General features: G+C 37.8%; 1 protein-coding gene across 6 annotated transcripts in view; it reads left to right on the top strand.

The window, feature by feature from the left end:
• Window positions 1–12776, top strand: part of raskol (Ras GTPase-activating protein raskol) — a 407687-nt gene that overhangs the window by 276671 nt on the left and 118240 nt on the right. For 3 of the 6 annotated variants that reach the window (XM_065231354.1, XM_065231356.1, XM_065231355.1), the window contains one exon: window positions 5851–5913. The exons of the other annotated variants lie outside the window; for them this stretch is intronic. In XM_065231354.1, coding sequence (XP_065087426.1) covers window positions 5851–5913 — 63 coding nt within the window. The remainder of the gene's footprint in view (window positions 1–5850; window positions 5914–12776) is intronic. 6 annotated transcript variants of the gene reach the window in all.

The following is a 12776-nucleotide window of genomic DNA, read 5'->3' on the forward strand; positions in this document are numbered from 1 at the left end:
TCAGCACCCAAGCGGCACACTTCCATCGAAATAAGTGGCTGCAACTTGGTTGTGACTGGAATAGGTTGCACACAAGTAACCACAATTGTTCAGTAACAAGTGTGCTGCTAGGGCATTACTCCAACCATCACGACAAAACGGTTCTTTTCAGGATGTTATTGTTGTTTAAGAGTCAATTTTCATTGAACGTTCTCTCGTCTTGCTGTCAGTCATATCACCCCCAAAGCTCTTTGATAATGTACCCATCAACCAATGTTTGTGGTCAAATGCGTAACAGAATTGAAGTGGCACTTAAAAATTCTCGCAATGACCGAATACCACAGGACTTTATCGATTGGTTAATCGATAAGGTCCTGTGGAAACACTTAGAATTAAGGTAAGGTTTTCTCCAGGTCGGTCGAAAAAAGCAAAAAGATCGCTAATTGATTGATCGCGAATATCTCGCGAATGCAAAATTTTAGTAAGAAATTCCTCCAACCAATTTTCGCTTTTTTTATTATCTACTAGCTGAGTGTGCCCGGCCTTGCTCGGAATTCAATGTCATCTTGAGTTTATGCGCCGATTCAAAAAAGCTATATTTTTCTGTTTCATTTGTATGGGAGCCCCTCCCCCCCTCAAGGAGGGAGAGGTCTCGAACCATCATAAGAACCTTAACCGGCCCCAAAACCCCTGCATACAAATTTCCATGCCGATCGGTTTAGTAGTTTCTGAGTCTATACATTTACATATAGATTGCATAAGATTTGGGAGTAACACTCGAATGTGAATTGACCTTCAAACTGCACTACAATGACATCCTGACTAAAGCTAACAGGCAGCTTGGCTTTATGTTCATCTGAAGACTTTCGCGATCCGCTTTGCCTGCGGGCGCTGTATTGTTCGTTAGTACGTTCAATCTTAGAGTGTAGTGCTGTCGTCTGGTGTCCATACCAAGCATGCTGGATAGCCAGATTTGAGAGTGTACAGATAAAGTTTGTTCGCTACGCGCTTCGTCATCTGTCTTACGTGGATCGCTGTCGTCTGCTTGGAATTGACACCTGGGAACAAAGAAGACGGAACGCTCAAGCTGTGTTTGCTGCTCAAATCATTACCAGCGAGATTGATTCCACCGAATTACTTCGGCAGCTTTTCTTTTACGCACCTGTGAGAGTGATTAGACAGCGTAATTTTGTACATCTCGCAGCTCGTAATCGGCAATATGGGTTGGATGAACCTATCCGAGCCGTCGCTAATGCGTTTAATGACGTCTATGCATTGTTTGACTTTAATGTGCCGTTAACTGTTTTTATAGGAAACTGTCCTGAATTAGAATGTGTCCTGTTTTTGTTTTAATTATAATTTTTTAATTCATTAAGACAATCATATGTCAGATGAATCATTGGAACAATAAATAAATAAACCAAAAATTCCGTGCGATTTGTGCACGAAAATGCGTAATTTTGTTAACAGAAAACTAGGCGTTTCTGTGATGGGAAAAAGTGGATTCCCTAACATAGTAATCGAATATTGATACCGAGCACGTAATCCTACGTCAAACTTACGGTCGTGTCTTGGATACAACCTCTTACTTTTTTTCGGAGAATTTAGCGGAGTCCAAAGTAAGCACGATTCCTTGCTATAATGCGTCTTTGGATTTCTCTGCTGGTGTCATTATCGGTGACTATCAGTGACCCCCGATACACGAGCTGATCTACCACCTCGATTTCATAACCGTAAATCCCAACTCGTGGTGGGAGGCTTATTGTTTACTGAAAACTGGAAAAACGTAAAACTTTTAGAACGAGAGTAAAGTTGATTTTCTACTTTGACTATATATTTTAGTATTTCTTCTGCGTGAAGTCAACGATTTGGTAATTTTCATACGATAGATGAGGAGATGAAAGTATAGAATTGATAGTTCCGTTTAGAGTACGGCAGTGTGAAAATTGCATATAGAAGTAGAAAGCGAGCTAGACAACTTTTAGGAAGGTACAAATCAGTTTTATCATCTCTCTTTACCAAACTCCCTTTTTGGAGAGGGAAGGTGAGGGTTGTGTCCCCCGCCACCACTGGCAAAAAGAGATGATCACCGACCCGCTCATGTACCAACGATGTGTTTGAAATAGTTCTACCGATTTTTACCGCACTCCAGTTGTTATCTGAAGGAAGGCATCCAGTCGTAGGTTTTGAAATTGCAGCTATTGTTACCTCTACCACGGTATCTGCTCCTGTCATCGTCGACTTGACGATCTCGAGGGGATACGGGTAGGGTAGGTGCTGCTACTGTACCTTTAGACCAATGACAGTAATTGATGGTTTGCTCCCATCCAGAGTTATGTACTTTGACTATATGTTTTAGTATTACTTCTGCGTGAAGTCAACGATTTATATAGTTGAAGATGCTAATTTCAAATAACAAACTAAAGTGGTAATTTTTATACGATCGATGAGGAGATGAAAGTAAAGAATTTCGATTTTCTAATTTTTTTTTCAGTATTCATGTGTAATGACAATAAATTATCCTCTCTTGAACCTCTTCCTGTCATGTATTTGTCTTCGATGCATTAATAACGAGTGCAAGCTGATTGGCTTCAGCCTTTGATCTGATGTACGTTTCCACAATTATTTCAAAGTTGCGTGCCTTGATGTCGATGTCATCGGTTCGCCGGCTTCGGCCAAGAAGCTGGATGGACTTCCTGAAAATCATGGCACTCGTGTTTATCTCCGCTCTTTGAATCACACCTTCCAATGCGATATTTATCAACAGACACGAAAGCTCATCACCTTGCCGTAGCCCTCTTTGAGATTCGAAAGGACTCGAGAGTGTCCCCGAAACTCGGACAACGTACATCACTCGATCCATCATCGCCTTGACTAATCGCGTCAGTTTATTCGGAAATTCGCATTCATGTTCTAGGTATCTGCCGTAGCTGGTCTCGATCGATTGTGTCATACGCTGATTTTAAAATCGAAGAATAAATTATGTGTAAGCACGTTATATTCAAATATCGAAAATAGGATCCATGATACTGCGGGCACCCATAAATCCCACCTGATATTTCCCCACGATATCGTTTGTAATCGTTGAAAGACGGCGGCATAGTATTTGAGAGAGAACTTTGTGACGACGCTCAGCAGTATGATCGCGCGCTAGTTGCAGCAATCCAATTTGTCGCCCATTTTGTAGGTTGGACACGCTCAGAGACGTACTCCGGACTTTTGTTTAGGGGGTTTTGCCCAACTCCCCCTGGATTTTTCATTTTTACGATGCCCTCATCACATTCCATAAGGGTAGCGTAAAAACAAAGAGAAATCGCAACAAATTATCACTATTATACCTATTTTCTCTGTGTGAGAGTTATTCAGCCCTAAACTATACTAAAACAAAACTTAACTAAACTATTTAAATAAATCTTTAGCGAAATCAACGAAATGTCTTCATTTGTCCTAACCGCTACTTTTGAAATTTGTGGGCGGGGGAAGATGTTCAATATTTTAGATTTATAAAACTGAGTCGTCCCAGAAATTCAGGGACCTTTTTAGAAATCAAGAGCAATTGGTAAAAGTTTGGAGCACATCATTTGATTTCGTTCGTAGAAGCTCGGAGCACTTCTTAAAAGTAAAAAGAACGCAGTAGAATTTCAAAGAACTTCATAGATCCTCAAGAAACATCGTGAAACTTTCGAAAACCTACTTCCCAAGTGTCTATCCTCTGCGTGCCAATAAAATCTCGCTCAGACCTTGTCTAGACTAGCGGGCGGTTCACCTATGACCAGCACAGTTCGAAAAAGTAGTGTGAATTTCTGTTCAATATGATGCACATAAATGGATCGTCACATATCATATACGTTTACATTATATATCATGTAAAGTTCTGACACATTTCATGCAATGGAGCAAATCAGTGCTAACATTTGAAAACGGCACAAAAGCCATTTGTAAACAAATGGTTTGTGGGCCCTTTACTCACTACTTGAAGTACACCCACGCGACACAACAGCAACATCGGGTAGGGGGCGTCGGGCGTGGGCGTTCTTCGGGTAGCGAGTAAAGGGCCCACAAACCATTTGTTTACAAATGGCTTTTGCGCCGTTTTCAAATGTTAGCACTGAAATATTGTATACAAAAGCCCATCTTTGTAAACAACATTGTTTACAAGTTGCTCGGTAGCGTGAGATGAAATACAAGTAATTGTAGGGTCAGGATGTCGTTACATCGTTTGAAAAAATCTATGTAAATTTCTGCTAAAAATTTTTCTGTGTATTGAGTAAAATGTTCCGTAGTGATTTTTTTTTTCTACCATTATACTTCACATATATACTAGAATATTAGTAAAGGACCATCCATAAATGACGTAACATATTTTTGGCCAAAAATAGGCACCCCCTCTTTTTCTTAGTCGCGTATTTTGCTATACCTTATACATGACCAATCACAAGTTCTGTATCTTCCCCTCCCCCCACCTGATATGCTCCATCATTTATGCATGTTCCCTATGCTAAATGGGGCCTGTAGAATCACGGCATGCTAAACAAGCAAACCGTTTGCAATTGTGTTGCCGTCCAACAGCTGTGATTTTCCTCTCTGATCAGCGTCGTTGTTTATGAGGGTAATTATGTCGCCTTAGGAGATAGTGGATTTCAAACTCATGTTTTTGTATGCCTCCGACTATTCCACCATTGTAAAATGCCGCTTTGAAGATGGTACAAGCATACGAATTGGTAGACGAGTAAAATATCTAAATGAAAAAAGGCCCCGTCGAAATGAGTTGCAATTTCGACGGACGCTCAAAGTTGAATAATTTGTTTGATCAATTACAAGCTCGGCTAATTTGAATGTTGCATCATAATATGGAGCCAGCATCACGTTCAGTACAGAGTTATTATATTGACTTTGCGGTGGCGGTCTGTCTGTCCGTTCAAGTATGCTTGTAGAAAGGCACGCAAATGAGCCTAAGTTTCGTGTTTGGTGGAGTTATTAGAGACTAATTTTTCACTCGTTGCTGGGGTTGCGAAAATATAACCAAGGATAGCAATTTTCTCGTTGAAGTGATCAATTTTCCATGAGCACTAATTGCCAATAACAACAATAAATCCAATCAGACTGGACGATCTTTATCCACTATCTTCCGACATGTATGAAGCCGTCAAACAAAGGTGTCGCTTTTGTAGCCATGAAATCATTTGTCGTTTGTTGAATATTCATTAGAAGCGAAGAATTGCTCGTAATTCATGTGGCTGTCTCTTTCAATTTCCAAGGCAGAGAATACGTCTGCAACTCACTGCCAAACGTCACCCGGCGAAGCTCGTGCTGGATGCGGCGTATTTTGCGTCTATCTGCGGCATTTCATCGGAAACGAACCATGTGCATATAAACATCAGAATTTGCAACCCACAACAGTCAGTCAGACAGTACTCTATCATTTCTCTGGGATAAAAGCTACTAGGTACTCCTGCTTGTTCGTTTTTATCACCGCATCGTGGTCGGTTCAGTGCAGTTCATATTTACAGGAATTACAGAACGAACAGAACTCCGTTCATTTGTTCAGCTTGAGAGACGGAATGAAGAAAAATTGCATTTTGATGCATGTGGCACATATGAATATGCAAACGGTTGCGAGAAAAAAGAAAAGAACATAGCTTCGGGTACATGAGGAGGACACACATGGAGGGGTGTTAGACGGACTCTCTTTACACTAAATGAGGACAGCATCAGCAGTTTTGCAAACGGAACTGCAGATAATTGTAAAGTTTAGTTTTAGACAATTAACATATGAAGAGAGTTTTATGAACCATGGATAATTGTTCTTTAATATGTCAACAGTATAATCAACTTACTGACAGTCTATTTTCATTTCCTTTCTCATTACAGGTGAGTTCAAATCCAGGACGCTTCCACGCTTTCATATCGATAACTCACTCTGCGGCGAAGGAGGTGATCATTCGTTTCTAATCTCTATAACTTTTAATTCATATCGTCCGGTACAGTAAGCACTTAAGCTTAATCCAATTAACGGAAGTTTACGACGAAATTATGTCAGCTATTTAAACGCTCGACACGGAAAACCGGTCCTTATCCGACAAACTACCACTAGTACAACTTAATTAAAAATTCATTGCAATACTGTATCTACTTTGGCTCGGCGGTCGACATCCTAACCTCGCACGTCTGCAGTATGGTCCGCACCCACCTAGTTTTCGAAAACGGTGACCATTAAAAAAAATCCCGGATAGGAAAGTGCACTTAACACACATCTCCATATAGATAGCACCGCTCGTCCAATCGTCTAACAAACAATAACTGACCTTGGTGATGGGTTGAGGTGTTACGTTGCGGTGCCGAGTGTAACGTAGGCATATTCGCTCACCAATAAAGTCATAAATTTCCATCTAGGTATGTGATAGGGGCAGCAGAGGACCATTCTAATGACGGCTAGTGTTTACAGTGGATTAAAGCCAATAAATTTTATTCTCGCCCCCGGAATGCTGCCGAATTAGGATCAAGACACACAAAACCGGGCCTTTCGTTTGGACAATTTCGCGCTGATTTATGGTCGTTTTCCTCACCCACTAGCCACTATACCGCGTGCGTTTGTATTGCCCTTCGTCCATGCAACCGATTATTCCACGTATGTTTGCAAACACAAATCATTCGGGCAACAATGTTCGAGGTTTTGTTCCTCTATTCAGCTGTCGAAATTTATGAGAAAGCGTTGATTAATTTTTGCTCGATTCATTATTGGATGTAATTTACCGAGGCCAAACCGGCTGGAGCCTTGATATAATTATTGCGTTGTACTTTGTCGTCGCTATTTTTTGGCGTTTTAGTTTACGACAAGAATGCGAAATAGAAATAAATTGCAATTGTTGCACTAAATAATACCAGGGATATTAGTTCATGTTTGCTAACTTTGCATTTGTATGAAGCTCACAATAGACAATCAGTATTGATGATCACAGGATTAAATGTCCAGGTTAAAATTATTATAGTGGGGAGAAATGGTAATGCTGATTGCACTAACAGCTCAACTTTGATGGTCCATGCTTTACAATGGTTGTCGGTGAAGCAAAGTATATTTGACTATGATGTTCATTTTTAAAGTAGCTAACGGTTTGCTGCCTTGATATAAGTGTGATTGAATTGAAAGAGGTAGTGATTTTCATATATATAATGCTACACCCATCCTGAGGATGTAAAGTTTGCTTATAATTATGAGTGATCCATTATCGCAGGATGCTGGTGGAAACGGCATGAACGGAGGATGAGATATACCGAGCTGCGGTCCAATGCAAGAAAATTTAAGAATGATAAATGTGGAATGTATTTAGTGAGTGAAATGAATCGTGTCGAAAAGAATTGAAAAAAGGTTGCCAACAGGACTCGAACCACGAAAGTTGTAATTACCAGACCTGTGCTTTCTCCATGCTTCGCAATATCGATAGGCTACATGCGAATAAGAAGCGCTCATTTCCTCTCATACTTTATATCGTATGCTTTTTCAGCTGAAAGGAAATTGGAGAGAATTAAGGCAAGTGTGAACTTCGTTCTACAATAATCGAAAGCGTATACCGAACACGGAATAAAAACTATAAAAATGGTTGAATAGTCTGCATGGTCAACTTATATCATTCCCTGTGGTATTCACTGCGGAGGATGATTAGGAATGCAACTATCATTCACTGTAATAAATTGTTGGTTTGCATGTAGAAACGCAGATAAAAAAGAACACCACACTTCTATACTTGTGCTACACATAATTCATTGTATTTTAAAGAAATAAATGTTTTCAATTAGATGCCTAGACACGTTAAACGTGCAACAACACTAACATAATTTAAGAGACATTGCATTTTACACATTAAGACTGTATTTTGAACAGTGGTTTTTTTTTATGAATTGACAAATTACGTGTCTTGACGAAAGTACCTCTAACGGATTATGTTGTATGGATAGCTGTCATAACGATTTTGACGTAGGACTTTGTTGTCTGTAATTTCTATATGGGGGTACACTTTGTGAAAACCGAAAATGGAACATGTGACAAAATTATGAAAGATTTTGAACGTTTATAACTCAGCTGCCCCTGGACCAATTTCAATAATTTTATCACCAATCTATATTTCTAAGCATCTGTAAAATTTAAGACTTTGTCATTTTTCAAAATGTCACTATTGAAAATTGTACGTATGTGAAACTGTTGCTATGAGAGTTAAAATTATCACCGATTGCCTGCCATTTCCCTAACACAGACTTCAAAGTTGAATTCGATTCGGTCTCATCGAACGGTGTTTATTCAATCACCACTTGGTGAGTGGTGGTGTTGTCCAGTTCCAGTACATAACGAAAGGCTGCCTGCAAACAGCGAGCGGCAGCCCACATGAACATCCATAGAAGGAGGAAGAAGCCGCTCCGCTATTGATCGGAATCAGTAGCTCTTCCTGAGCTACTGTGGGCCATCTATGTCAAGCGCGTCATACTAAAGAGTTTTCAGGACTATGCTTCTGTGATAAAGGTTGTTTGAATAGATAAAATTTCACAAAAAGGAACGAACTCACTAAGTTTAGCTAATTGATCCTAAAGGCAGCTTGAATGTGTTGATCAATTGAGAAGTCCAAATTGTAGACGGTTTGCTTGATAGCGACCAACATAAACTAGTATGGTTTGTGGTAGAGAGTTCGTTGAGATTTTGACGTAATTGCTTTTGTAAACAAACAAGTCAATCGCCGACTTTCCGCGAATAAAATTTCAGTCTCGTAAACAAACTTTACCAAATGATGCCATTTGAACACAAATAAGCATGTAAAAACAATATAAAAAATTCTATAGTTTTGTGGAGAGTGAGAACATTGATTTCAATAATCTTTTTTTTTTTTGGACAATTTAGTTTAGTGCATCTCGTATTACTTTGAGAAATGATGAAGTATTCGGTTTTGATACAGAATCATTTGTCAGTTTTAATTTGAAATGTGCTACAAAATCAAGCAATGTACCGATAATGAACACGCAAAAGAACTCTAGTATTAATCACTTCAAATTAGAAAACAACGAATAGAAGATTAGGTATCATATAGACGAAGATTAACTAAATTTTTTTTTCTTTGATTCAAGATCATCTTCGGTCCAGGCAATCCGAGGACTTGTTTTTTTTCCTTGATTTGTTTTCCGTACTGAGTACTAATGCTACCGACGACAGGAAGGCAGCTTCCACACGAGGACCCTACCTATCGACCCATTTACTGATAGACCAGGGACCAGCATCTTTACTTCCCTTGCGAAGGAAGGCGTGATCAGAGATGTTATGCCTCAAAACATCCCAGGCCCTTTGGAACCCGAGGACTTATCACTATTATAAGACATACAAAGTAACAATGTAAAATGTGTTCCTTTGATTATTGAAACTCCTGTTCAACTAGTTTGAAGTAGTCAGAACTAGGAATCGGTAGTAGATATTCCATCCCGTAACGTACCTTGAAAATATGATCTACCCACGTTACGGCTAGTAGATCCATACGGAAGTTAGGAGAAAATCTTGGAAATTAGAATAATTTATGGCAAAATTTAACAACTGCTGGGATTCTTGGAAGTTCGTAGCTGCTTGGATGTGCGTAGATCTTCTGATAAAATATTATATTTGCTGAGAAAAATGTCGAACTTCTGGTAATTTCAAAGAGCTTATTGGAAGCTGATTGATCTTTGATTCGTAGAACTTCTTTGAAGTTGGTATGGATCTTAAAAGAAAATTTTGAAACTACTGGAAAAATCTAAGAAATTCTTGAAATTCTACAAAGGGTAAATAATTTGTGTTTCCTTCTTTTTGAAATATTCTTCGATCATCATTTTCTAAATGTATTAGTAAAATTCAGTCCAGTGCATGTCACCGATTGATCTGTGCTGTGATTGAAGCCCAAACAATGTATGGGAAAGCATTTTGAAACTAGCCTCAAACAAAAGAGGGGCATCTGATATTTCGTTTGGTGGGTGTTGCAGCGATACTGTTTTTTTAAATAATGCTATCCTACAAGAGACGTCGTTAGAGCTACTGGGTTAATCGAAGAACTTCTGGGAACTTCATAGGTAAATTAATAAAACATCTTTTGATTTAATTCGAAGGACTTCTGGGAAGTTGGTAGATCTTTTGGAAATGGCGTAAATTGTGTGAGAAGTTTGTAGAAGTTTTGATAAGTTTGTAGAACTTCTAGGAAATTGGTTGGTCTTCTAGGGGATTCGTATAATTTCTTGTATATTCGTAGAGCTTCTAGGTTATTCGTAGAATTGCTCAAAAAATTGTCGAAATTTTTGAAAAACTGTAGAGGTACTGGGAAAATTGTATAACTTTCAAGGACTTTTTGTGGAATTTTTGGGAAGTTGGTAGAACTTTTGGGATGATTGTAGATCTTCTGAGATATTTGTAGAGCTTCTAGGAAATTTTAAAAAAACATAGTAAATTCAAAGAACTTTCGGGAAGTTTCGAAAAAACCATGGATGCTTCTCGTAAAATCATAGAGCATTTAAGAAAATCGTTGAATTTCACGTAAGTTCACGTAATATCAGAACTTCAGGGAAGTTCGTAGATATTCAGCGAAAGTAGCAGATCTTCAAAGAAATTTGCAGGTGAGGTGACCCTTCGTTTTATTTCTTGAAAAGCAAATTTATATGGCTATTTAAGGGGAACCTCACCGCTCCGAAAAAAAAAATACGTTATGATTTTTCTAAAAATATTGAAAAAAGGTATCAAGAATCTAAAAAAATCACATTTTTTCAAAATTCACGTGCAAAAACATTTTTTTTATAAATCATTATGGCGTAAAGTTGGACTCAAAAAACCACAAAATATCGACTTTTCGGTTTTGCTGAGAGTCCTTTTTTTTTTTCATGATGAGATAGAAAAAATATTTTTACATGTAATTTTGGACAAAAATCTAAGGTAGAAACTGATTTTATTGGATTTGTGATAATTTTTCTCAATATTTTTAGAGACAATTTTTTTTTTATTTTCGGGCCGGTAAACTTCCTTTTAATGATTGCGACAGATCTGTTTACAATCTAAAAACGTCAAAAATTTTCGGAAACTATTCCAATGAGATCTATATGATGACTATTTAAGATATATCTTATTGCGAGCAGCATAAGCATAATTATTTGTTAATGAGTTTTCCTATAGTGCAAACTAAAATGACTGTCCAATAGTCTCTACATGTCTGTTTACATGCTTAACATATCAACAAACGTCAAAAATTAAATCTATGCCTATAAAATATACATGATTGTTACACGCAGATAAATGATTTTTAAATTCAAATGGATATATTTTTGGCTCAGGGCCTAATATTTTTTTGCCATAGATTCAAATAGGTATATTATTCGGTTAATTCAAAGAAAAATATTTTTGAATCAACAAACCGGTTGTAGAGTCAATAATCTGTTTGTTGATTCTAAAAACTATTTTGTTGATTCAAAAATATGTATTGTTGAAATAGTGATACAATATGTTTGAATCAATAACAAAATACATTAGGCCCTGAAACATCCATTTTTCTGCGTGTATATAATCTATATCTTTTGGTAAGCGATATCAATCACGAACACAGGTATTTTTTACTATATTTTCTTATAAAGCAAACTTATATGACTGTCCAATAATTTCTAGATGTCTATTTTCACCCATTCCATATCAACAGTTCTTCACCCTTCAACTGGAACCGTCGAAAAATCGTCTTTTTTAGCAAATATTGACAGTTTCTTATTGGAATTTTCGGTTGAGTGAAAGGATAGTACGAAGTCCGTCATGTTTTACGCCCAGACTGACGTTACGCTACATACAGGAGTTACAAGTAGTGGGAACCTTATAAATTTGTTCTAAATGCACCCTAAATGTATACTTCCCGAATAATACTGTACGGATAGCGCATTAATGTATGCAACCTATATAACATCTAACAAAAAGCATAACACTTACGAGGCGGTGCATATTACCTCATATTACCCAGCGAAAAATAAAAACGTTATTTTGAGAAGATCTTTTGAAAAATCGTTTTCTCGATGATGAATGCATATTTTCATAGGGAGCATATTACCCCTTGTTCCCGTAGATCATTGAAAATGTTTATTCAGTAAAGTTGTAAAATGTTATTCTTGTACACCCAACCGGGAAATGTAAGACATTTTAACGAAAATAAGCAGAATTTGCAATGTTGAACAGCATGAACAGATTCTGTAATGTGGGCGTTAGCAAAAATTTTGAACAAAGTTTGTTTCCGCACTTACCTTGCGGCTAGAAAATCATCTCGTGAAGGTTTCATACGTAAATATAAATTCTGTCAAAACTTGTTTGCACAGTATAGTCCATTATAAGATATTCCATTACATTTGTTGTAAGAAAAATATCGAAGATATAAGAAACCCACCCATATATTTGATGTTCATACCATTTGTCTAGCGTGTACCCAACCGCTCTTACATATATTTTAAATTATATTTACTTTAACATATGTTTAGGTTATTCGTGATTTGTCCGGCGATGAGGTTTGAACTCGTGACTTTTAGTGAAGACAACAAATCAAGAAGACTGGCAACTCTTCCATTTTCTCACACAAACGCTATGAGACAGGTATAATCGTGTCATCTGCCGCTCAAAGGTAAATGCTTCGAACGAATTTGATAGCAAAAATTACATCCTCAGAAAAAGGGTTTCCGTATTTGCTCATTTTTCTATGCGTTGCTTCCACCTTCACTCAAGTGCAGCGCTACTGTATCTGTCGCTTGGATTTCTTCCTGATTTGTTGTCTTCGCTTATAGCA

The sequence above is a fragment of the Ochlerotatus camptorhynchus genome, unplaced genomic scaffold, assembly GCF_037179485.1.
Source record: "Ochlerotatus camptorhynchus isolate MF236.1 unplaced genomic scaffold, CSIRO-AGI_Acam_v1.1 ptg000351l, whole genome shotgun sequence".
Classification (NCBI taxonomy): domain Eukaryota; kingdom Metazoa; phylum Arthropoda; class Insecta; order Diptera; family Culicidae; genus Ochlerotatus; species Ochlerotatus camptorhynchus.